The sequence below is a fragment of the Balaenoptera physalus genome (assembly GCF_965194825.1).
Source record: "Balaenoptera physalus genome assembly, chromosome: 1".
Taxonomy (NCBI): Eukaryota; Metazoa; Chordata; class Mammalia; order Artiodactyla; family Balaenopteridae; genus Balaenoptera; species Balaenoptera physalus.
Genome location: NC_138882.1, coordinates 98,442,498 through 98,465,173, shown reverse-complemented (window position 1 = coordinate 98,465,173; position 22,676 = coordinate 98,442,498). Strand labels below are relative to the sequence as shown.

At 42.4% G+C, this 22,676-nt stretch overlaps 1 protein-coding gene and 1 pseudogene across 2 annotated transcripts in view; one reads left to right on the top strand and one right to left on the bottom strand.

The window, feature by feature from the left end:
- LOC309645959 (proteasome subunit alpha type-3 pseudogene) overlaps positions 1-22,676 on the top strand; it is a 452,949-nt pseudogene that overhangs the window by 167,209 nt on the left and 263,064 nt on the right. The window lies entirely within an intron of this gene.
- Positions 1,527-20,857, bottom strand: TMIGD3 (transmembrane and immunoglobulin domain containing 3; the record flags this gene model as incomplete). The annotated part of the gene is made up of 7 exons (XM_082452418.1): positions 10,959-20,857; positions 8,753-9,085; positions 6,877-6,943; positions 6,056-6,156; positions 5,579-5,640; positions 4,472-4,602; positions 1,527-1,626 (listed from the first exon to the last, which is right to left on the bottom strand). Exons 1-7 carry the CDS (start codon positions 10,996-10,998, stop codon positions 1,527-1,529), a joined length of 834 nt encoding a protein of 277 aa, XP_082308544.1. The 5' UTR covers positions 10,999-20,857.

Sequence of the window (22,676 nt, the reverse complement as noted above, 5' to 3'; positions counted from 1 at the left end):
GGAGAAAATATTTGCAAACAAATCAACGGATAAAGGATTAATCTCCAAAATATATGAACAGCTCATGCAGCTCAATATTAAAAAACCAAACAACCCAATCAAAAAATGGGCAGAAGGTCTAAATAGACATTTCTCCAAAGAAGACATACAGATGGCCAAGAGGAACATGAAAAGCTCCACAGCATCACTAATTATTAGAGAAATGCAAATCAAAACTACAATGAGGTATCACCTCACACCGGTTAGAATGGGCATCATCAGAAAATCTACAAACAATAAATGCTGGAGAGGGTGTGGAGAAAAGGGAACCCTCTTGCACTGCTGGTGGGAATGTAAATTGATACAGCCACTATGGAGAACAGTATAGAGGTTCCTTAAAAAACTAAAAATAGAATTACCATATGACCCAGCAATCCCACTACAGGGCGTATATCCAGAGAAAAGCATAATTCAAAAAGACACATGCACACCAGTGTTCATTGCAGCACTATTTACAAGCCAGGTCATGGGAGCAACCTAAATGCCTGTCAACAAACGAATGGATAAAGAAGATGTGGTACATATACACAATGCAATATTACTCAGCCATACAAAGGAATGAAATTAGGTCATTTGCAGAGACATGGATGGACCTAGAGACTGTCATACAGAGTGAAGTAAGTCAGAGAAAAACAAATATGGTATATTCACGCATATATATGGAATCTAGAAAAATGGTACAGAGGAAGCAGTTTGCAAGGCAGAAGTAGAGACCCAGATATAGAGAACAAACTTATGGACACCAAGGGGCAAAAGCGTGGGGGCTCGGGTTGGTGGTGGGATGAACTGGGAGATTGAGATTGACATATATACACTAATATGTATAAAATAGATAACTAATAAGAACATGCTGTATAAAAAAATGAAATAAAATTCAAAAAAAAAAAAAGAAGAAGAAGAAGGGCAGAGTAGGCACACCTGGTTCCTACCCCCAGACTCACTCATCAGACAGACCACTCCACCTCCTCTGGGGTGTCACTGATGAGTGTCCCCCCAGTGGAGCTCAGTCCACAGGGAAGGAAGCTTCCTCCACGAATCTCTCTTAAGAAACATTAAGTAATATTTTTGAATATTAAGGTAAGGAAATTAAAGTGCAAAGAGATGACACAATTTACCCAATGTCTCCCAGCTAGTAAGTGGCAGAACAAAATTTAGATCAAGTCCTCTCACTTCAAATTCCTTGCATCTTGCCTCCACACCAAGCTGTCCCAGAGTACGTATAGTGGCAGAGAAACTAGAAGGGTAAAGCCAGGGGATGTGTTCGAGAGAGCATGTTCACTCTGAGATGGAGCAGCTATTCCTGACAGCTGGATATGGAGGGGAAGACAGAGGAAGAGAGAGTTGATAAAGGAGCCCCCATCACCACCCACAGTGCAGGCAGCCGCACAAGGTCAGCAGAGCGCCAGGAATGCCTTCTCCCCTGGCTGGCTGTGGCGTGCATCCTTGGGTAGGACTCTCTCAGTTTCAGCTGAAACTCTGAGCTGACATCACGGAATGCTACCAACATTGAAGCTAGAAGCCACATCAGCTTTCCAGTTCAGGGCCAGTACCTTATGAGCAGCAACAAGAGGAGACATAAACATCGTCCTATGGCCACACAATACGTGAAATATCAGATTAATTGCTCCTCCCTCTGTTTTCTTGAAGCTTCCCAGTTTTAATAGCACAGCCTTGCATTTACAAAGTCTTGATTTTTTGTCTCCTTATCATGAAAACTGGTGTGTGGCTAGCCTTGCTGGAAGATGAAATGAGTAATTAAATAATTGACCACAGATTCAACAAGTCTTTGCTTGGTATGGGAAGAAAAATGGTTGTGGATGCTGGATCATGGAACCAGAGCAAACCTGTAGGATTCTCAGGGGAAATAGTTTTCCAGATAGGTAAGTGTAAATCTTCCAAGACATCTATGGATGTCTTCATCTGTTGTGGAAGATTGCTGTCTACTATCTTGCCTTGTGTAGTGGGATGTACAAGCCCACTTGTACATCCAGTGTACAAGGCCAGCCCGGACTGGATTGCTATTTGCAGAACTGGTGGGCTAGTGGCTTCTTTATGCAAATTCAATACATGGCCACAGGGGAAGGATTGGGGTTGTTTTGTGGCTGAGGCGAGAGACAGCACTATTTTTTTTTTAAACATCCTTATTGGAGTATAATTGCTTTACAATCGTGTGTTAGTTTCTGCTGTATAACAAAGTGAATCAGCTATACATATACATATATCCCCAAATCTCCTCCCTCTTGCGTTTCCCTCCTACCCTCCCTATCCCACCCCTCTAGGTGGTCACAAAGCACCGAGCTGATCTCCCTGTGCTATGTGTCTGCTTCCCACTAGCTATCTATTTTACATTTGGTAGTGTATATATGTCCATGCCACTCTCTCACTTCGTCCCAGCTTACCCTTCTCCCTCCCCATGTCCTCAAGTCCATTCTCTACATCTGTGTCTTTATTCCTGTCCTGCCTCTAGGTTCTTCAGAATCATTTTTTAAAAAAATTTTTTTTAGATTCCATATATATGTGTTAGCATACGGTATTTGTTTTTCTCTTTCTGACTTACTTCACTCTGTATGACAGACTCTAGGTCCATCCACCTCACTACAAGTAACTCAATTTTGTTTCTTTTTATGGCTGAGTAATAGTCCATTGTATATTATGTGCCACATCTTCTTTATCCATTCATCTGTCGATGGACACTTGGGTTACTTCCATGTCCTGGCTATTGTAAATAGTGCTGCATGAACATTGTGGTACATGACTCTTTTTGAATGATGGTTTTCTCAGGGTATATGCCCAGTAGTGGGATTGCTGGGTCGTATGGTAGTTCTATTTTTAGTTTTTTAAGGAACCTCCATACTGTTCTCCATAGTGGCTGTATCAATTTACATTCCCACCAACAGTGCAAGAGGGTTCCCTTTTCTCCACACCCTCTCCAGCATTTATTGTTTGTAGATTTTTTGATGATGGCCATTCTGACCGGTGTGAGGTGATACCTCATTGTAGTTTTGATTTGCATTTGAGAGACAGCACTTTTGTTGTTGTTTGATCTGAGACTCTGGGAGGGAGGGGGACCAGCTGTGTGGGAACACGGAGGATGGCAGGAGTGGACTGACATCCACACTCCCTCCTCTCCCCATCAGGGTGCTGAGTAGCTTTGAGTTCCCTACCTATGGAGAGAAGGTTTAGGGTGGAAGCTGAAGGAACTGTGCTCATAGAAGAGTTTGTGAGAGCCTGGACCTACACGTGCAGGGCATGTGCAGAACCCTCTCCCAGCCCTGCTCAGACCAGAGGGCCACTGAGTGTCCTGAGTGCAGAGACTGGCCAGCACCCTATCAGAAGAGACTGGAAGAGCAGGGTTTTTATGAGAGCAACAGAGGTAGTGGTGGGGAGCCACCAGGGTCTGAAAGAGCAGGAGAGACACTCTATGGGAAGAGAGGGTGCAGACATTCAGGTAGGAGCTAAGAGTTTGGGTAATTCTGCCATTAATGACAATATCACCTCACCTGCACCCACAATTGCTGATGCGCCCGTATTGATTTGTGTTTCCTGATGTGAATGAATATTTCTCTTAATTTATCACACCTTGGTTTCTCACTGATCAGAAGCAGTATCCATTCAGTCTGGTGGCAATTTCCCATACAGGACTGTCTTTGAGCCAAGAGAATTTAGCCTCTCTCCCTTTCTTTGGGTAGAACAGCATGTAATACCAATTCAGAAGTAAATTAGAATACTACACTTTAAAAGAAACTTTTCCAGAAATACTCTCCCAGTGATATCCTGAGAGAAGTTAGTCACACCTTGGGAGTTCATTCAACACTGGGTCAGAAATTTATTGGCTAAGGAATACAACACAAGTGATCTCCTGGTCCCCTGACCAAGATCGGGCCCTCTTCTTCACTTCCGACAAGCCGAGTGCGTGAGAACTAAGATCTTGAGATGTTATCCGACCGTGGCCTTGCTTAGGTGTGGCCTAGCACAGCCCCTCTGGCTGCCACTGTTCTTATGTAACTGCAAATGATCGCTGGCAAGGTTAGAGGGGCCTTCAGAATGCCTGAGACCAGAATCAGTCCTCAAGATGTGGGCCGGTTGTCATGGTGACTCTATTGTAGCATCATTTTATTTTTCAACTAAATAAAAGAAATCTTCAGTCCCATCTGTTCAGTATGAGCCATTGCCTTTGGAGTCAGGACATGAGAGAGGGGCTTCAAAGAGTCATCTACTTTGTTGGAAACAGAAAAGGAAAATTGAGTTGAGATTTGTTGCCTACCTCTGCTGGGTGTTTCTGCAGCAAAAGTGGCAAACTCTGTCATGGGTGCTTCATGGAGACCAAACACCAAAGTTTGTTTTCAGGGTGGAAATCAGATGTCATGACTTTAAAGGTCATCAGTCAGTCAGCAGGAAAGCTTGGTGCGTGGGGCCTGCGTTCACCTCTCACCAAGCTCTGGTGACGTGAATGCAGCTGGACTCCTTCAGAACCCATAAAGGCCCCTGATCTCGGCTGTCACATTCCCATTGCCTAAGTGTGAGGAAGCAGGCCGTGGCTAAACCAAGTTGTACAACTCCTTGCTAAAAAAGAATAGGGTTGGGTTCCATTGCTTCAACTTGCATAGCACCACGCATCTCTCCTTCAGAGTACTTACTCTAGTTGATGATCTCACGTGTGTTTGTGTGTGTGTGTGTGTGTGTCTGAGATGGTTTGCCTACTTCCCACTCTACATTATATGCTCCATGAAGACAGATGCTATTTCTTTGGCTCAGCTGCGTATCCCAGAATCTGGCATGGTACTTGTTTATTGAATGAATGAATGAATGAATGAGTGAGTGAATTAGTAAAAAATCCTGGGGAGTATGGGGTCCTCAATTTATAAAGAAGAAAACAGGCCCAGAGAAGTAACAAGTTTCCCAAGGTCATGCCTTAAGGAAGTGACAATGGTTTTTGCAAAAACCTAGACTCAAATTGTGTCCCAAAGGGAGGGGTCTTGGGTAAAACCAAGCGAGATGTTGCTTTGTCTGCTTCCCCCACCTCCACAGTTCCCACAGCTCTTAAGGCGAAAGACCAGAAATGCCATGGGAGCCACTGCTTTGATTTCTTAGGGCTTCCGCTCTGCCCCCAGGGCCAAATTATCACAGACAGAGAATGAGACCTCACAGCCTTAGCTTTGGATTTCAGATATGTCTGGCTGTAGACCCTTGTGTTTCATTAACAGGTGTTTCTGGTTTGTTTGTGTTCCCTCATTCTCTAAAATGTTGTTTTCTACATTTCCATACCCAGAGGAGGTTGGGGTCTGTTTTGTAATTATGCCTACAGTCTCTCCATTGCCCAGGGTATTTCTGTGGCTTCTGAGCATAAAAAGAAAAAAACAAAAAACCTAGTAGACAAACAGTGGCACTTGTCTGTGATGCTCTCTCTACCCTGTGCCCACTTGAGAGGTTAGCCAATTCACCACATGGTGGCCTTCTTCTATTTAGGAACAGGGCGCCCTACAGATCAGGGAGTGGTGGGCACAGGGCCCAGGATAGAAGAGTCAAGGAGGGAACTTACCAGAAGTGTGGGGATCACAGAGGAAGCTTGGCTTCTTTTCTGGCTTCTGGCTAGGCCTTTACCTGCAATCGCCCAAGGGCAGAAGGGGGCACAAAGCTGAAAGGCCACTCCTCCCATGGCTCAAGGCTGGGCCTGAGGCCCTTGGGCCTGTCCTCTTCCTTTCCTGACCCTTCTTCTCAAGGAGACCTTTCTATGCCTGCTTACCCAGGGGCCCCAGAAGCTCCTCTGACGTCTCAGCCTCCCTCCTCTCTGGTCTACACACACCTCCACTTATGAGGGCTACAGTGCTCTCTCTGCCACCTCTCAGGGAGCATTTGTCACTGTGAAACAGAATTGCCCCTAGCCCATGGGCAGGCTGCACAGGATTCCAGGGGTCCAGGCAAAAAGAAGAGGGTCACATTCACCCATCTGAAAGCTGTTCCTTGACCCCTTTCATTTTCCCCAATTCCCACCCACACCACCCCAACTGCTACCTACCCCTTCTACTCATTTGACCTCTCTTTCTTCTGGACAAATGACTGATTATAGAGATGATCCCCAAGCCCGTGATCAGCATGCAAATGATGAGAATGGTCATCCTGGAAGGAATCACAGACAGCATCCATGGCCCTTAGAAGACACCATCTTTTGGTTCTCTGCTCAGGATCCCCTTTCCTGGGACCCGTCCCCTCTCCCTGCCCCTGCTCTCGCCCAGTTCCAGCAGCACCTGGCAACCTGGATTCCTTCAGAGCACCCGTCTCCTCCAGACCACACTTGATTGGACCTGGGGTGGGTGTCTGACCAACCTGGGCCCAGCCCCCTCCTCGGGAACTAACATGGGACTGGGAGTGGGAGGATGCAGCCTCAGGCTGGCGAGTCTCTTGAACAGGAGAAAATTAAACTCGGCAGCTAGAAATGGATTATCTTCTCCTATGGCAAAAACGAAATATAAAAGGGCAGTGGGGAGAGAGAGGAAGCAAACACACATAAGCGTAGCAGATTAGAGATGGAGATAAATCCTGATGGCGTTCCAGACCCTTTCTCAGGGCTACCACATCCCTGCCCTCGTATTTCATCAGACATTGCTCTCTCCTTATGAAGAATTTCCCTCTTTAACTAAAATAGCCAGAGAGCGTTCTTGCTGCTTGTGATCAAGAGTCCTAAACTATATTCTTTTGAAGGAAAGTAAATAGTCACACTGAAGACAGTTCAGGAAGAGAAACAATACACTGCTGTAAAGGAGCAGGTGCAAACCCACCGTCAAGTTGTGTTGTTACTGCCCGCCCAAAGTGTGCTTGTCTCCTAAAGTCATGACTCACCTGGAGTGATCTGCCTTGTGGACAACTTTGGAAGAATTGCAGCTTCTGTTCTTATTGCCTGATAGGTCTGTGTCAGAAAGGATTTGTTGAGAGTCAAATAAGGCCCATCCCCAGGCCCTTCCTTTGCTTTCTGCATCTCTGCACCTCTGCCTGTCATTCCCTCAGTCTCCAGAGAATTAGTGCCCTGGGTGACTGCTGGGTCAAGTCCAGCTGTTTATGTGTGCCCTGCACAGGGCAGAAGGCGGAGGGAACAAGCAGGGCTGTAATCCAGCCCATATACTCTGTTTGCCAAACCATGCACCTTGCCACTGGGATCCATGCACCTGGAGGAAGGGGCATCTTTTTCAGATTTGCACAAAGGCACTGTGTTGACTAGATATGGCCTGTGGTTAGAGAGTGCCAGGCTGAGTGCCAGTCCTATCCTTAAGGAACTGATCAGTAGGTAACATAATTGCCACATCGTGCTTCTGACAGCCACCAAAACCCAATGGGAGAAGGGCCACCATGGTCACCCAAATTGCCACCTGTGATAAGACTGGGGTGTGGGGGGTGTGTCTGTGTTTCATTTAAACTAAGGAGCACACTTAGGTGGGACTTCTCTCATCCTGAGCCTAAAACTCAGGACAGACTACACAGTTAAGTAGAAGCAGAACCACACAAAGTAGAAACACTGTAGGCGTGAAGGGTATCACACATTCACTAAGATGCTTGCTGAACAAATAACCAGTTGATCAAGTGTGAGCAAGGCCCTCTAGCACCAGGAGGAGGCTCCCCGGAGCTTCCCTTAAGTCCTCTGTTTTCCTACTGACATTGTGCTCTGGATTGCAGTAGAAAAAGACATCCCTTCTAGAAATGGAAATAATGAGAAGCCACAGGAGGAAAAGAAGAAGAAAAGAAAGATAGTACTTTCCATAAGCAGTGTGCCTGAGAGAGGTTTTCAGCATTGGACAGAAGGATTTTGGGGAGCGTCTGGAGACCCTATGCCTTCGCCTGGCCCAAAGGAGCAACACACTAGCTTAGACAGACTCACCCCTCCAGGCTGCTCCACCCACACCCTTCTGGCAGCCTCTTGGTGCAAACTGTACTCCTTAAAAGAAAACACTGACCTCTTGGACCATATTTATCCCTGTAAATTATGAAATTATTTAAGTGGACACTTTTTTTTTAATAATACGTTTATTTTATTTTATTTTTTTAAATTAATTAATTAATTAATTTTATTTTTGGCTGTGTTGGGTCTTCGTTTCTGCGCGAGGGCCTTCTCCAGTTGTGGCAAGTGGGGGCCACTCTTCATCGCGGTGCGCGGGCCTCTCACCGTCGCGGCCTCTCCCGTTGCCGAGCACAGGCTCCAGACGCGCAGGCTCAGTAGTTGTGGCTCACGGGCCTAGCCACTCCGCGGCATGTGGGATCTTCCCGGACCGGGGCACGAACCCGTGTCCCCTGCATTGGCAGGCACATTCTCAACCACTGCGCCACCAGGGAAGCCCCCTAAGTGGACACTTTTTAAGGGTGCTTGTCTAGGTGCTTAGACCACTTTTTACAGCCTCAGTCACTCCTCAAGAAGTGAATCTTCAAGATTCTAGACCTGCAAGGCAATGCTCTCGCACCTGTCAGCCTCCCAAGTTCCATCAGCCAGATGGCTGTGAGGGGAGAGAGGTGCCAAGAGCACCCCAGGGCAATGGCACCTTCCTCTTCCCCGAATTCCAAGTCAATTGTCAGCATCATCAGCAGCTACCCTACTATGGAGGGAAGGAGAGGCCAGGTTACCCCAGAGAACCTAGGGGGAGCCCGAGTTGTTGCTCTCTGAGTATTTACCACACCAGCTAACATGCACTGCTGTGGGTTACCCCCAGCTGGACCCCCAACAGGCTCTTACCTCTCCCAGACCAAAAATTGTTCGCGAGGGCTCTTCTGTTGTCAGTGATAACCAGCTCTGTAAAATCCATGTCATCCCTGACAAAGTCCCGCTGGATGCCGCACCAGTACCAGCCCGTATCCTCCTTGGTCAGGCAGGACACAGTGACAATGTCCCTCAGGGCCACGCGGTCAGTGCTGTTGGGTGTGAAGGCAATGATGTTGCAATAGTCCTGGAAATAGCCTCGGCACCAGTATTTGGGGTGGTCCTTATAGTGGGCATCGTAGTTGCAGATGGCAGAAACTGTGTCCAGCACAAAGCTTTCCTTGACCTTTTCGTCCATGACCATAGCATCTGTGAAAACACACATAGACAAACACTATTGTTCTTTTAAACACATTGCAGTTTCTGCACCCTGGAGGAAAATTAATTAAAGCATTGGAGGCTGATTTTTGCCTGCATTGGGGTTGGCAACTGTTATGGGCTGAATAGTGTCCCCCTAAAATTTTACGTTGACGTGTTAGCCACCCAGTACTTTAGAATGTGACTACATTTGGATTTAGAGCCTTCAAAGAGGTAATTAACTTAAAATGGGGTCGTTGGAATGTGCCCTAATCCAATCTGACTGGTGCCCTAATAAAAAAGGAGATTAGGATACAGACAACAGAGGGATGACCATGTGAGGACACAGTGAGAAGGCGGCCTTCTGCAAGCCAAGGAGAGAGACCTCAGGAGAAACCAAACCTGCCAACACCTTGATCTTGGACTTCTGGCCTCCATCACTGAAAGGAAACAAATTTCTATTGTGTAAGCCACACAGTCTGTGGTTGTTTCAGGAGACCTAGCAAACTAATACAGCAACCCTGGAGAAGACTTCTTCCCTGGCCTAAGAGTGGATAAAATATGTCTCCCCCTCTGCAAGAATTTAGGCGGCTTCTCATGTTGCTTGGGGGGGAGGGTAGAAGAACCTGAGGCTTACTGTTAGTAGATCCTCTGCCCCTAGCCCCCCACTCCGCCTTGGCATCCTCAAAAAGAAAATAAGGAGGTTTGAAAGAGAAACAAACTCACAGACATAGAAAACAAACTTATGGTTACCAAAGTGAAAAGGGCAGGGGGAGGAATAAATTAGGAGTTTGGGGTTAACAGATACACACTACTATATATAAAACAGCTAAACAACAAAGACCTACTGTATAGCACAGGGAACTATATTCAGTATCTTGTAATAATCTATAATGGAAAAAAACCTGAAAAAAGAATATATATATAAATAACTGAATCACTTTGCTGTACACCTGAAACTACACAACATTGTAAATCAAATATACTTCAATAAAATTTTAAAAAATAGAAAATAATTATAGAAAAAGAAAGTAAGGAGGTTTAGAGGCTTCTGATGGATGCATAGGACTGAAAACAGAGATGTCTCGTTCAGTCTGTCCTCAGGGGCTAAGAGCTTCATGTTTCCTCCATACCAGACCAGTGTGGTCATATCAGTCATCTCAGGATGTTGCATAATAAGGAAGTCGTGTACTTCACATCCAGCTTGACGGTGGCTGGGGAAGTGTCTGACCAAGGAGACGAGATGGGCAACAGACACCACTCCTCCTCCCTCAGCCTTCCAGATGTGCACTGGGGCCCCCTCAAATGCTGCCTCAAGTGTAGCTCACAGTGGGTGCGACCAGCCTACAAAACAGGCTCACATCCTTGATATCATTTGACATGGTATGATATTTTGTTCTCAGATGGACCCCATAAGAAAGATTGTGTGATACTCAGTTTACTGGCCTGAACACTGACCCAGAGAGAGGTGCAGTGACTCTCAAAGGTCACAAGGCTGGACAGTGGCAGAGCTGGGGCCAGCCCGGTCCTCTGAGTCTCATCTTCGGGGTCAGGCATGGGCAGAAAGTGGAAAGTCCCATCCTCATATATCAGCACAAATGTTTTTAAGGGGAGAAGGGGGAAAGGAAGGGGGAACTTAAACTGAGAGAGAGAATCCAGAGCCCTCATTTTAGCTGAGGGCCTCAAATTCCCCCACAACCCCTTCATCAGATCAAAGAACAAGGACTAATTTGGACAAGATCTATTTCCACCTCCTTTTATTTTCCCATCCAACTCCTTAAGTGGTTTGAGCTAATAAGCAAGAACTCCAGGTAGGAAAGGAAAAGAAAATGCACAGTCTCTGGGAAGCTTGGAGGGCTGGAGATGTTCCTTCCCCATCTCTTACCTGAAAAGACAGTCAAGGAGAGCAGAATGAAGAGCCTCATGACTGGAAGGAAGTGAACCTTCAACTGGGATGACCAGATGGACCCAGGGGTCTTAGGAATCCTAGATCTGTTTTCAGGAAACAGACATCTTTGAGTTTAAGATGGTTTTATCCTGTTTGGAGCGACCAGGGAAAAGAAGGACCAACCAGTTAATCCAAGAAGTGCTGCTATGTATAGGTACCCAGGTTGTGCACTGCACAAGGGTACCTCATCAGAGGGATGCCATTTGTGGACATAAACTTACTTATATAGTAATATGAGAAAATTCTGGGCTTCCCGGTAGAGCCCAGAACAGCAGTGAAGATCCCCCTCCTGGTTAAATCCACTCTGGCACACAAGGCACACTCAGAAGGGCACATGCACACACATCATCACTGGCACACATTTGTCTCTGCAACAGTGCCCTGTTCTGCCAATGGTCCAGGTATCATATGAGGCCAGGCCTCTTGTCTGTTCACCACTCTTGGAAGTCCAATTCCTATTTAGCTGAGAGGAAGACTAGTAAGGAGATTCATAACTATCCTGCCTTCTGAGTGGACACTGCAGCCTCATCCAGGGAGCGGGGCTAGAGGGTGGAGCCTGAAGCAGATGTGCCTGGCATCCAGAGCATGTGAGCAGGTGAAAGTGCGGGTTTTTGGGCATCAGTAGACAGGCTGCAGCCTAAAGACATCTTGAAAGCTTTCCTGGGACAAAGCAAGGCTATCTGTCCATGCAGCAGAAGCTTCCCCTTATACCTAATGGGACTCATATGGCCTGGCCACTGATTTTTAAAGTTTGAATTATGGAACCACCCTCAGTTGAATTTAAGCTGAATGCTTACTTATCACATCACAGAGCTAGCACTTCTCATCAAGGGCTGGACGTGGGTGATTGTCCAGGTTTTCAATAATGTCCTCTCTTGAGGAAAGAGAGCCTTTCTCTAATTCACACCAAGTCAGCATATGGGCCAGCAGCAGGCCTGCATCATGGTACATGTTTTATCTGCATCATGGTAGGTGTTTTGCTTATATTGCCTCATTTATTCCTCATGAAACCTTTATGAGTTCAACAATTAAACTGCACGGGGAAAAAATGAAGCAGGAATCTATAGATTAAAAGGGTTTAAGAGACATACTGATAAAATTGCAATATATGGAATTTATTTGGATTCTGACTGAAGGAAACACTTGAGAAAATTTAGACAGTGACTAGATAGTTGATGATATTCAGAAATTATTGTTGGGGGGCAGAGTCAAGATGGTGGTGTGGGAAGATGCTGAGTTAGGCTCTCCCCACAACTAGGGCACCTGCTGGCCGCTGGTGGGGGACCCTGATGCCCAAGTAGACAGGAGGAACCCCCAAGTGAACCAGTAGGACATGGGGGCACGGAGGGGGGAGGAGAATCGGAAGACAGACAGGATCGGTGCCCCTGAGGCTGGGGAGATCAGGAGAGGCAGGCGGGAGGGACTCTCTAGGAGGAGCAGGAGAGGAACGGAGGACGATCGCCTGGCCCACTCAGGCCCAGGGAGGCTGCTGAGCTCCCAGGCCAGTCCCCTGCCCTGCAAGGCCCCCCAACCCCACTCCGGCCACATTGGTCCTGGGGTCATAGGAAGGAGGCTGAGGGGAGAATAGGAGAGACAGGCAGGAGGGGCCCTCCGGGACCAGGGGAGCAGGAGAGGAGAGGAGGGCATTTGCCCCACCCACTCAAGCCCAGGAAGCCTGCTGGGCTCCCAGGTGAGGTCCCCCATGCTCTGAGACCCAGGGTGGGGGACACTTCTGGGCCCCTTCTGTTCCTTGAGCCTAAGCCCCACCCCCACAGCCCCCAGGGCCTTTTCCAGCCCTGTGGGTCCTAGGCATAGGCCCCGCCCAGCACCCAAACCTCTCTCTTGCTTAGGCCCCGCCCTCCACAGCCAAGGCCTTCCCCTCCCCTTTTTTTTTTCTTTTCTCTCCTCCTCTTCTTTACTATTGTGATACTGATGTACCTTCCAGTTGTTGATTCATCTATATTTTTATTTTTATATTCTTTCTAACATATCTGTTAGTTTCCTAGTCTAATTTTATTTTTTACTTTGTTATTGTTCTCTTTTTTGATTTTTTGCCACCCCATGCAGCATATGGGATCTTGGTTCATGACCCGGGGGTTGGGCCAAATCTCCTGCGGTGGGAGCTCTGAGTCTAAAGCACTGGACTAACAGAGAACCTCAGACCCCAGGGAATATTCATCGGAGTGAGGTCTCACAGAGTTCTTCATCTCAGCACCAAGACCCAGCTCTACCCAGTAGCCTAGAAACTCCACTGTTGGAAGCCTCAGGCCAAACAACCAGTAAAACAGGAACACAATCCCACTCATTAAAAAAAAAAAAAAAAAAAAAATGAGATGGCAAAAAAATATGTCACAGATTAAGGAGTAAGGTAAAAACCTACAACCAAATAAATGAAGAGGAAAAAGGCAATCTACCTGAAAAAGAATGCAGAGTAATGAGAGTAAAGATGATCCAGAATCTCGGAAATAGAATGGAGGCATGGATTCAGAAAATACAAGAAATGTTTAACGAAGATGTAGAAGAACTAAAAAACAAACAAACAGAGATGAACAACACAATAACTGAAATGAAAAATACACTAGATGAAATCAATAACAGAATAACTGAGGCAGAAGAACGAACAAGTGAGCTGGAAGATAAAATGGTAGAAATAACTGCTGAGGAGCAGAATAAAGAAAAAAGAATGAAAAGAATTGAAGACAATCTCAGAGACCTCTGGGACAACACTAAATGCACCAACATTTGAATTATAGGTGTCCCAGAAGAAGAAGAGAAAAAGAAAGTGTCTGAGAAAATATTTGAAGGGATTATAGAAAACTCTATAATCTCTTCCTTAACATGGGAAAGGAAATAGTCACCCAAGTCCAGGAAGCACAGACAGTCCCATACAGGATAAATCCTAGGAAAAACACACCAAGACACATATTAATCAAACTAACAAAAATTAAATTCAAAGAAAAAATATTAAAAACAGCAAGGGAAAAACAAAAAATAACATATAAAGGAATCCCTATAAGATTATCAGCTGCTTTTTCAGCAGAAACTCTGCAGGCCAGAAGGGAGTGGCAGGGTATACTTAAAGTGATGAAAGAGAAAAACCTACAACCAAGATTACTCTACCCAGCAAGGATCTCATTCAGATTTGATGGAGAAGTCAAAAGCTTTTCAGACAAGCAAAGGCTAAGAGAATTCAGCACCACCAAACCAGCTTTACAACAAATGCTGAAGAAACTTCTCTGAGTGGGAAACACAAGGGAAGAAAAAGGCCTACAAAAAAACCCTCAAAACAATTAAGAAAATGGTAATAGGAACATATATATTGGTAATAACCTTGAATGTAAATGGATTAAATGCCCCAACCAAAAGACACAGACTGGCTGAATGGATACAAAAACAAGACCCATATATATGCTGTCTACAAGAGACCCACTTCAGACCTAGGGACACATACAGACTGAAAGTGAGGGGATGGAAAAAGATATTCCAGGCAAATGGAAATCAAAAGAAAGCTGAAGTAGCAATACTTGTATCAGATAAAATAGACTTTAAAATAAAGACTGTTACAAGAGATAAGGAGGGACACTACATAATGATCAAAGGATCAATCCAAAAGAAGATATAACAATTATAAATGTTTATGCACCCAACATAGGAGCACCTCAATACATAAGGCAAATGCTAACAACCATGAAAGGAGAAATCGACAGTAACACAATCATAGTAGGGGACTTTAACTCTCCACTTACACCAATGGACAGATCATCCAAACAGAAAATAAATAAGGAAACACAAGCTTTAAATGTCACAGTAGACCAGATAGATTTAATTGATATTTATAGACCATTCCACCCAAAATTGGCAGAATACACATTCTTCTCAAGTGCACATGGAACATTCTCCAGGATAGACCACATTTTTGGTCACAAATCAAGCCTCGGAAAATTTAAGAAAATTGAAATCGTATCACGCATCTTTTCTGACCAAAACGCTATGAGATTGGAAATCATTTACAGGAAAAAAACTGTAAAAAACCCAAATACATGGAGGCTAAACAGTGTGCTACTAAACAAACAAGAGATCACTGAAGAAATCAAAAAAGAAATTAAAAAATACATAGAAACAAATAACAGTGAAAACACGATGACCCAAAACGTATGGGATACAGCAAAAGCAGTTCTAAGAGGGAAGCTTATAGCAATTCAATCTCACCTCAAGAAACAAGAAAAATCTCAAATAAACTATCTAACCCTACACTTAAAACAACTAGAGAAAGAAGAACAAAGAAAACTCAAAGTCAGTAGAAGGAAATAAATCATAAAGATCAGAGCAGAAATAAATGAAATAGAAACAGAGAAAACAATAGCAAAGAACAATAAAACTAAAAGCTACTTCTTTGAGAAGATAAACAAAATTGATAAACCATTAGCCAGACTCATCAAGAAAAAAAGGGAGAGGAAGTAAATCAGTAAAATAGGAAATGAAAAAGGAGAAATCACAACTGACACTGAAGAAATACAAAGGATTATAAGAGACTACTACAAACAACTATATGCCAATAAAGTGGACAGCCACGAAGAAATGGACAGATTCTTGGAAAGGTACAATTTTCCAAGACTGAACCAGGAAGAATTAGAGAACATAAACAGACCTATCACAAGTAATGAAATTGAAACCATAATTTAAAATCTTCCAACAAACAAAAGTCCAGGACCAGATGGCTTCACAGGTGAATTCTATCAAACATTTAGAGAAGAGCTAATACCCATTCTTCTCAAACACTTCCAAAAAATTTCAGAGGAAGGAACATTCCAAAACTCATTCTACAAGGCCACCATCACCCTAATACCAAAAAAGACAAAGATACTAAAAAAAGAGAAAATTATAGACCAATATCACTGATGAACATAGATGCAAAAATCCTGAACAAAATGCTAGCGAACAGAATCCAACAACACATTAAAAGGATCATACATCATGATCAAGTGGGATTTATCCCAGGGATGCAACGATTCTTCAATATATGCAAATCAATCAATGCGATACACCACATTAACAAATTAAGGAATAAAAACCATATGATCATCTCAATAAATGCAGAAAAAGCTTTTGACAAAATTCAACACCCATTTATGATAAAAACTCTCCAGAAAATGGGCATAGAGGGAACCTACCTCAACATAATAAAAGCCATATACGACAAACCCACAGCAAGCATCATACTCAATGGTGAAAAACTGAAAGCATTTCCACTAAGATCAGGAGCAAGCCACTCTCGCCACTCTCATTAAACATAGTTTTGAGAGTCCTAGCCATGGCAATCAGAGAAGAAAAAGAAATAAAAGGAATACAAATTGGAAAAGAAGAAGCAAAGCTGTCACTGTTTCCAGGTGACATGATACTATACATAGAAAATCCTAAAGATGCCAACAGAAAACTACTAGAACTAATCAATGCATTTGGTAAGGTTGTAGGATACAAAATTAATGCACTGAAATCTCTGGCATTCCTATACACCAACAATGAAAAATCAAAAAGAGAAATTAAGGAAACACTCCCATTTACCATTGCAACAAAAAGAATAAAATACCTAGGAATAAACCTGCCTAAGAAGGTGAAAGACTTGTACTCAGAAAACTATAAAACACTGATGAAAGAAATCAAAGATGACATAAACAGATGGAGAAATATACCATGCATATTGGAAGAATCAATATTGTGAAAATGACTATACAACCCAAAGCAATCAACAGATTCAATGCAATCCCTATCAAACTACCAATGGCATTCTTCACAGAATTAGAACAGAAAATTTTACAATTTGTGTGGAAACACAGAAGACCCCGAATAGCCAAAGCAATCTTGAGAAAGAAAAACGGAGTTGGAGGAACCAGGCTCCCCAACTTCAAACTATACCACAAAGCTAGAGTAATCAAGACAGTATGGTACTGGCACAAAAACAGAAATATAGATCAATAGAACAGGTTAGAATGCCCAGAGATAAACCCATGCACATATGGGCACCTAATTTACAACAAAGGAGGCAAGAACATACAATGGAGAAAAGAGAGCCTCTTCAATAAGTGGTGCTGGGAAAACTGGACAGCTACATGTAAAAGAATGAAATTAGAACACTACCTAACACCATACACAAAAATAAACTCAAAATGGATTAAAGATCTAAATGTAAGACCAGACACTATGAAACTCTTAGAGGAAAACATAGGAAAAACACTCTTTGACATAAACCACAGCAATATCTTTTTTGACCCACGCCCTAGAGTAACAGAAATAAAAAGAAAAATAAACAAATGGGACTTAATTAAACTTCAAAGCTTTTGCAGAGCAAAGGAAACCATAAACAAGACGAAAAGACAACCCTCAGAATGGGAGAAAATATTTTCAAATGAAACCACAGACAAAGGATTAATCTCCAAAATATACAAACAGCTCATAAAGCTCAATATCAAAAAAACAAACAATCCAATTAAAAAATGGGCAGAAGGAAGACCTAAATAGACATTTCACCAAGGAAGACATACAGTTGGCCAAGAGACACATGAAAAGATGCTCAACATCGCTAATTATTAGAGAAATGCAAATCAAAACTACAATGAGGTATCACCTCACGCAGGTCAGAATGGCCATTATCAAAAACTCTAGAAACAATAAATGCTGGAAAGGGTGTGGTGAAAAGGGAACCCTCCTGCACTGCTGGTGGGAATGTAAATTGATACAACCACTATGGAAAACAGTATGGAGGTTCCTTAAAAAACTAAAAATAGAACTACCATATGACCCAGCAATCCCACTACTGGGCATATACCCTGAGAAAACCATCATTCAAAAAGAGACGTGTACCACAATGTTCATGCAGCACTATTTACAATAGCCAGGACATGGAACCAACCTAAATATCCATCGACAGATGAATGGATAAAGAAGATGTGGCACATATATACAATGGAATATTACTCAGCAATAAAAAGAAATGAAATTGAGTTATTTGTAGTGAGGTGGATGGACCTAGAGTCTGTCATACAGAGTGAAGTAACTCAGAAAGAGAAAAACAAATACAGTATGCTAACGCATACATATGGAATCTAAAAATAAAAAAATGGTACCGATGAACCTAGTTGGAGGGCAGGAATAAAGATGTAGATATAGAGAATGGAATTGAGGACACAGGGTAGGAGGGGGAAGCTGGGGCGAAGTGAGAGTAGCATCGACATATATATACTACCGAATGTAAAATAGTTAGCTAGTGGGGAGCAGCAGCATAGCACAGGGAGATCGGCTTGGTGCTTTGAGATGACCTAGAGAGATGGGATAGGGAGGATGGGAGGGAGGCTCAAGAACGTGGGGATATGGGGACATATGTATGCATATGGCTGATTCACTTTGTGTACAACAGAAACTAACACAGTATTGTGAAACAATTATACTCCAATAAAGATCTATTAAAAATTTTTTTTAAAGAAAGAAATTATTGTTACTTTTTTTTCAGATGTGATAATGATATTGTCATAGCCAGTTTCTAAGATGGCTCCTGGTATTCATGCCATTGTGTAATCCCCTCCTAATCTGAATCAGGGCTGGCCCATGTGATCAGTAAAATATGGTAGAAGGGATGGCATATGACTTCCGAGGCTAGGTCATAAAAGGTGTGCAACTTCCACCTCAGAAGTCACACTGCTCTTTCTTTCTTGCAGAAGTCAGATGCCATGTTGTGAGGACTCTCAAGCAGACCTGTGCAAAGGCCCATGTGGAAAGGGACCAACTTGCCAGACATGTACGACCCACCTTGGGAGTAAATCCTCTGGCACCATCAAACCTCCAGATGACTACAGACCCAGCAACCTCGTGAGAGACCTCAAGCATGACCCACCCAACCAAGATGTTCCTGAATTCCTGACCCACAGAAAGCACAAGAGATAATAATTATCATGTTAAGCCTTTAAGTTTGGGAGTAGTTCATTACATAGCAATCAATAATTAATATTGACATTGTGGTTATTTTTTTTTAAATAGTTCCTATTGCTGAGAAAGTGGAATGTAAAACAAACACTCAGTATTGTTCAGAGATGGCACACCATGAAACCGAAGAAAGTACCAACAGAAGGAGATTATACACAGATATCAGGAAAATGCCCAAGACATGAAAAAGTAACATCCTAAAGCAAATGACAGGCGCAGAGTTACAGAGAATAAACAGATGTGTCCATTAGCGTTCTGAGTATTATCTGGTGTTATTAGTTCTGTTGCTCCCTCTTAAGGGTAGAATTAATTTTCACTCTATTTGATGTGTAAATAAAAACATAAATGGGTAATAAGGATAAACCAAATTTTTTAAATATCTTTTTTTTTTTACTTTTTATTTTGTTTTTAGTTATTTCTGAGATATACATTTTAAAGTAATAACTAGAATTATGACTTATAACATTATATCAGAACATACAAGATTTTTAGAATTTTCATGTAATGTCTGAAACATTTATATTAACATATTTCCATATAAATAATCCAAAGAAAGTTTAGTATTAGTTGTTTGTTTGTTTGTTTGTTTATACTGCAGGCTCTTATTAGTCATCAATTTTATACATATCAGTGTACACATGTCAGTCCCAATCACCCAGTTCAGAACAATACCATCCCCACCCCACCGCGGTTTTCCCCCTTTGGTGTCCATACGTTTGTCCTCTACATCTGTGTCTCAATTTCTGCCCTGCAAACTGGTTCATCTGTACCATTTTTCTAGGTTCCACATACATGCGTTAATATACGATATTTGTTTTTCTCTTTCTGACTTACTTCACTCTGTATGACAGTCTCTAGATCCATCCACGTCTCAACAAATGACTCAGTTTCATTCCTTTTTATGGCTGAGTAATATTCCATTGTATAAATGTACCACAACTTCTTTAACCATTCGTCTGTCGATGGACATTTAGGTTGCTTCCATGACCTGGCTATTGTAAATAGTGCGGCAATGAACATTGGGGTGCATGTGTCTTTTTGAATTATGGTTTTCTCTGGGTATATGCCCAGTAGTGGGATTGCTGGGTCATATGGTAATTCTATTTTTAGTTTTTTAAGGAACCTCCATACTGTTCTCCATAGTGGCTGTATCAATTTACATTCCCACCAATGGTGCAGGAGGGTTCCCATTTCTCCACACCCTCTCCAGCATTTGTTGTTTGTAGATTTTCTGATGATGCCCATTCTAACCGGTGTGAGGTGATACCTCATTGTAGTTTTGATTTGCATTTCTCTAATAATTAGTGATGTTGCACAGCTTTTCACGTGCTTCTTGGCCATCTGTATGTCTTCTTTGGAGAAATGTTTATTTAGGTCTTCTGCCCATTTTTAGATTGGGTTGTTTGTTTCTTTAATATTGAGCTGCATGAGCTGTTTATATATTTTGGAGATTAATCCTTTGTCTGTTGATTCGTTTGCAAATATTTTCTCCCATTCTGAGGGTTGTCTTTTCATCTTTTTATGGTTTCCTTTGTTGTGCAAAAGCTTTGAAGTTTCATTAGGTCCCATTTGTTTATTTTTGTTTTTATTTCCATTACTCTAGGAGGTGGATCAAAAAATATCTTGCTGTGATTTATGTCAAAGAGTGTTCTTCCTATGTTTTTCTCTAAGAGTTTTATAGTGTCCAGTCTTATATTTAGGTCTCAAATCCATTTTGAGTTTATTTTTGTGTATGGTGTTACGGAGTGTTCTGATTTCATTCTTTTACATGTAGCTGTCCAGTTTTCCCAGCAACACTTATTGAAGAGGCTGTCTTTTCTCCATTGTATATCTTTGCCTCCTTTGTCATAGATTAGTTGACCATAGATGCATGGGTTTAACTCTGGGCTTTCTATCTTGTTCCGTTGATCTATGTTTCTGTTTTTGTGCCAGTACCATATTGTCTTGATTACTGTAGCTTTGTAGTATAATCTGAAGTCAGGGAGTCTGATTCCTCCAGCTCTGTGTTTTTCCCTCAAGACTGCTTTGGCTATTCGGGGTCTTTTGTGTCTCCATACAAATTTTAAGATGATTTGTTCTAGTTCCGTAAAAAATGCCATTGGTAATTTGATAGGGATTGCATTGAATCTGTAGATTGCTTTGGGTAGTATACTCATTTTCACAATATTGATTCTTCCAATCCAAGAACACGGTATATCTCTCCATCTGTTGGTATCATCTTTAATTTCTTTCATCAGTGTCTTATAGTTTTCTGCATACAGGTCTTTTGTCTCCCTAGGTAGGTTTATTCCTAGGTATTTTATTCATTTTGTTGCAATGGTAAATGGGAGTGTTTCCATAATTTCTCTTTCAGATTTTTCATCATTAGTGTATAGGAATGCAAGAGATTTCTGCACATTAATTTTGTATCCTGCAACTTTACCAAATTCATTGATTAGCTCTAGTAGTTTTCTGTTGGCATTTTTAGGATTCTCTATGTATAGTATCATGTCATCTGAAAACAGTGACAGTTTTACTTCTTCTTTTCCAATTTGTATTCCTTTTATTTGTTTTTCTTCTCTGATTGCCATGGCTAGGACTTCCAAACCTATGTTGAATAATAGTGGTGAGAGTGGACATCCTTGTCTTGTACCTGATCTTAGAAGAAATGCTTTCAGTTTTTCACCATTGAGAATGATGTTTGCTGTGGGTTTGTCGTATATGGCCTTTATTATGTTGAGGTAGGTTCCCTCTATGCCCACTTTCTGGAGAGTTTTTATCATAAATGGGTGTTGAATTTTGTCGAAAGCTTTTTCTGCATCTATTGAGATGATCATATGGTTTTTTTTTTTATATTTATAATTGTTATATCTTCTTCTTGGATTCATCCCTTGATCATTATGTAGTGTCCTTCCTTGTCTCTTGTAACATTCTTTATTTTAAAGTCTATTTTATCTGATATGAGTATAACTACTCCAGCTTTCTTTTGATTTCCATTTGCATGGAATATCTTTTTCCATCCCCTCACTTTCAGTCTGTATGTGCCACTAGGTCTAAAGTGGGTCTCTTGTAGACAGCATATATATGGGTCTTGTTTTTGTATCCATTCAGCCAGTCTATGTCTTTTGGTTGGGGCATTTAATCCATTCACGTTTAAGGTAATTATCGATATGTATGTTCCTATGACCATTTTCTTAATTGTTTTGGGTTTGTTTTTGTAGGTCCTTTTCTTCTCTTGTGTTTCCCACTTAGAGAAGTTCCTTTAGCATTTGTTGTAAAGCTGGTTTGGTGGTGCCGAATTCTCTTAGCTTTTGCTTGTCTCTAAAGTTTTTGATTTCTCCATCAAATCTAAATGAGATCCTTGCCGGGTAGAGTAATCTTGGTTGTAGGTTCCTCCCTTTCATCACTTTAAGTATATCATGCCACTCCCTCTGGCTTGCAGAGTTTCTGCTGAGAAATCAGCTGTTAACCTTATGGGAGTTCCCTTGTATGTTATTTGTCGTTTTTCCCTTGCTGCTTTCAATAATTTTTCTTTGTCTTTAATTTTTGCCACTTTGATTACTCTGTGTCTCGGCATGTTTCTCCTTGGATTTATCCTGTATGGGACTCTCTGCATTTCCTGGACTTGGGTGGCTATTTCCTTTCCCATGTTAGGGAAGTTTTCGACTATAATCTCTTCAAATATTTTCTCTGGTCCTTTCT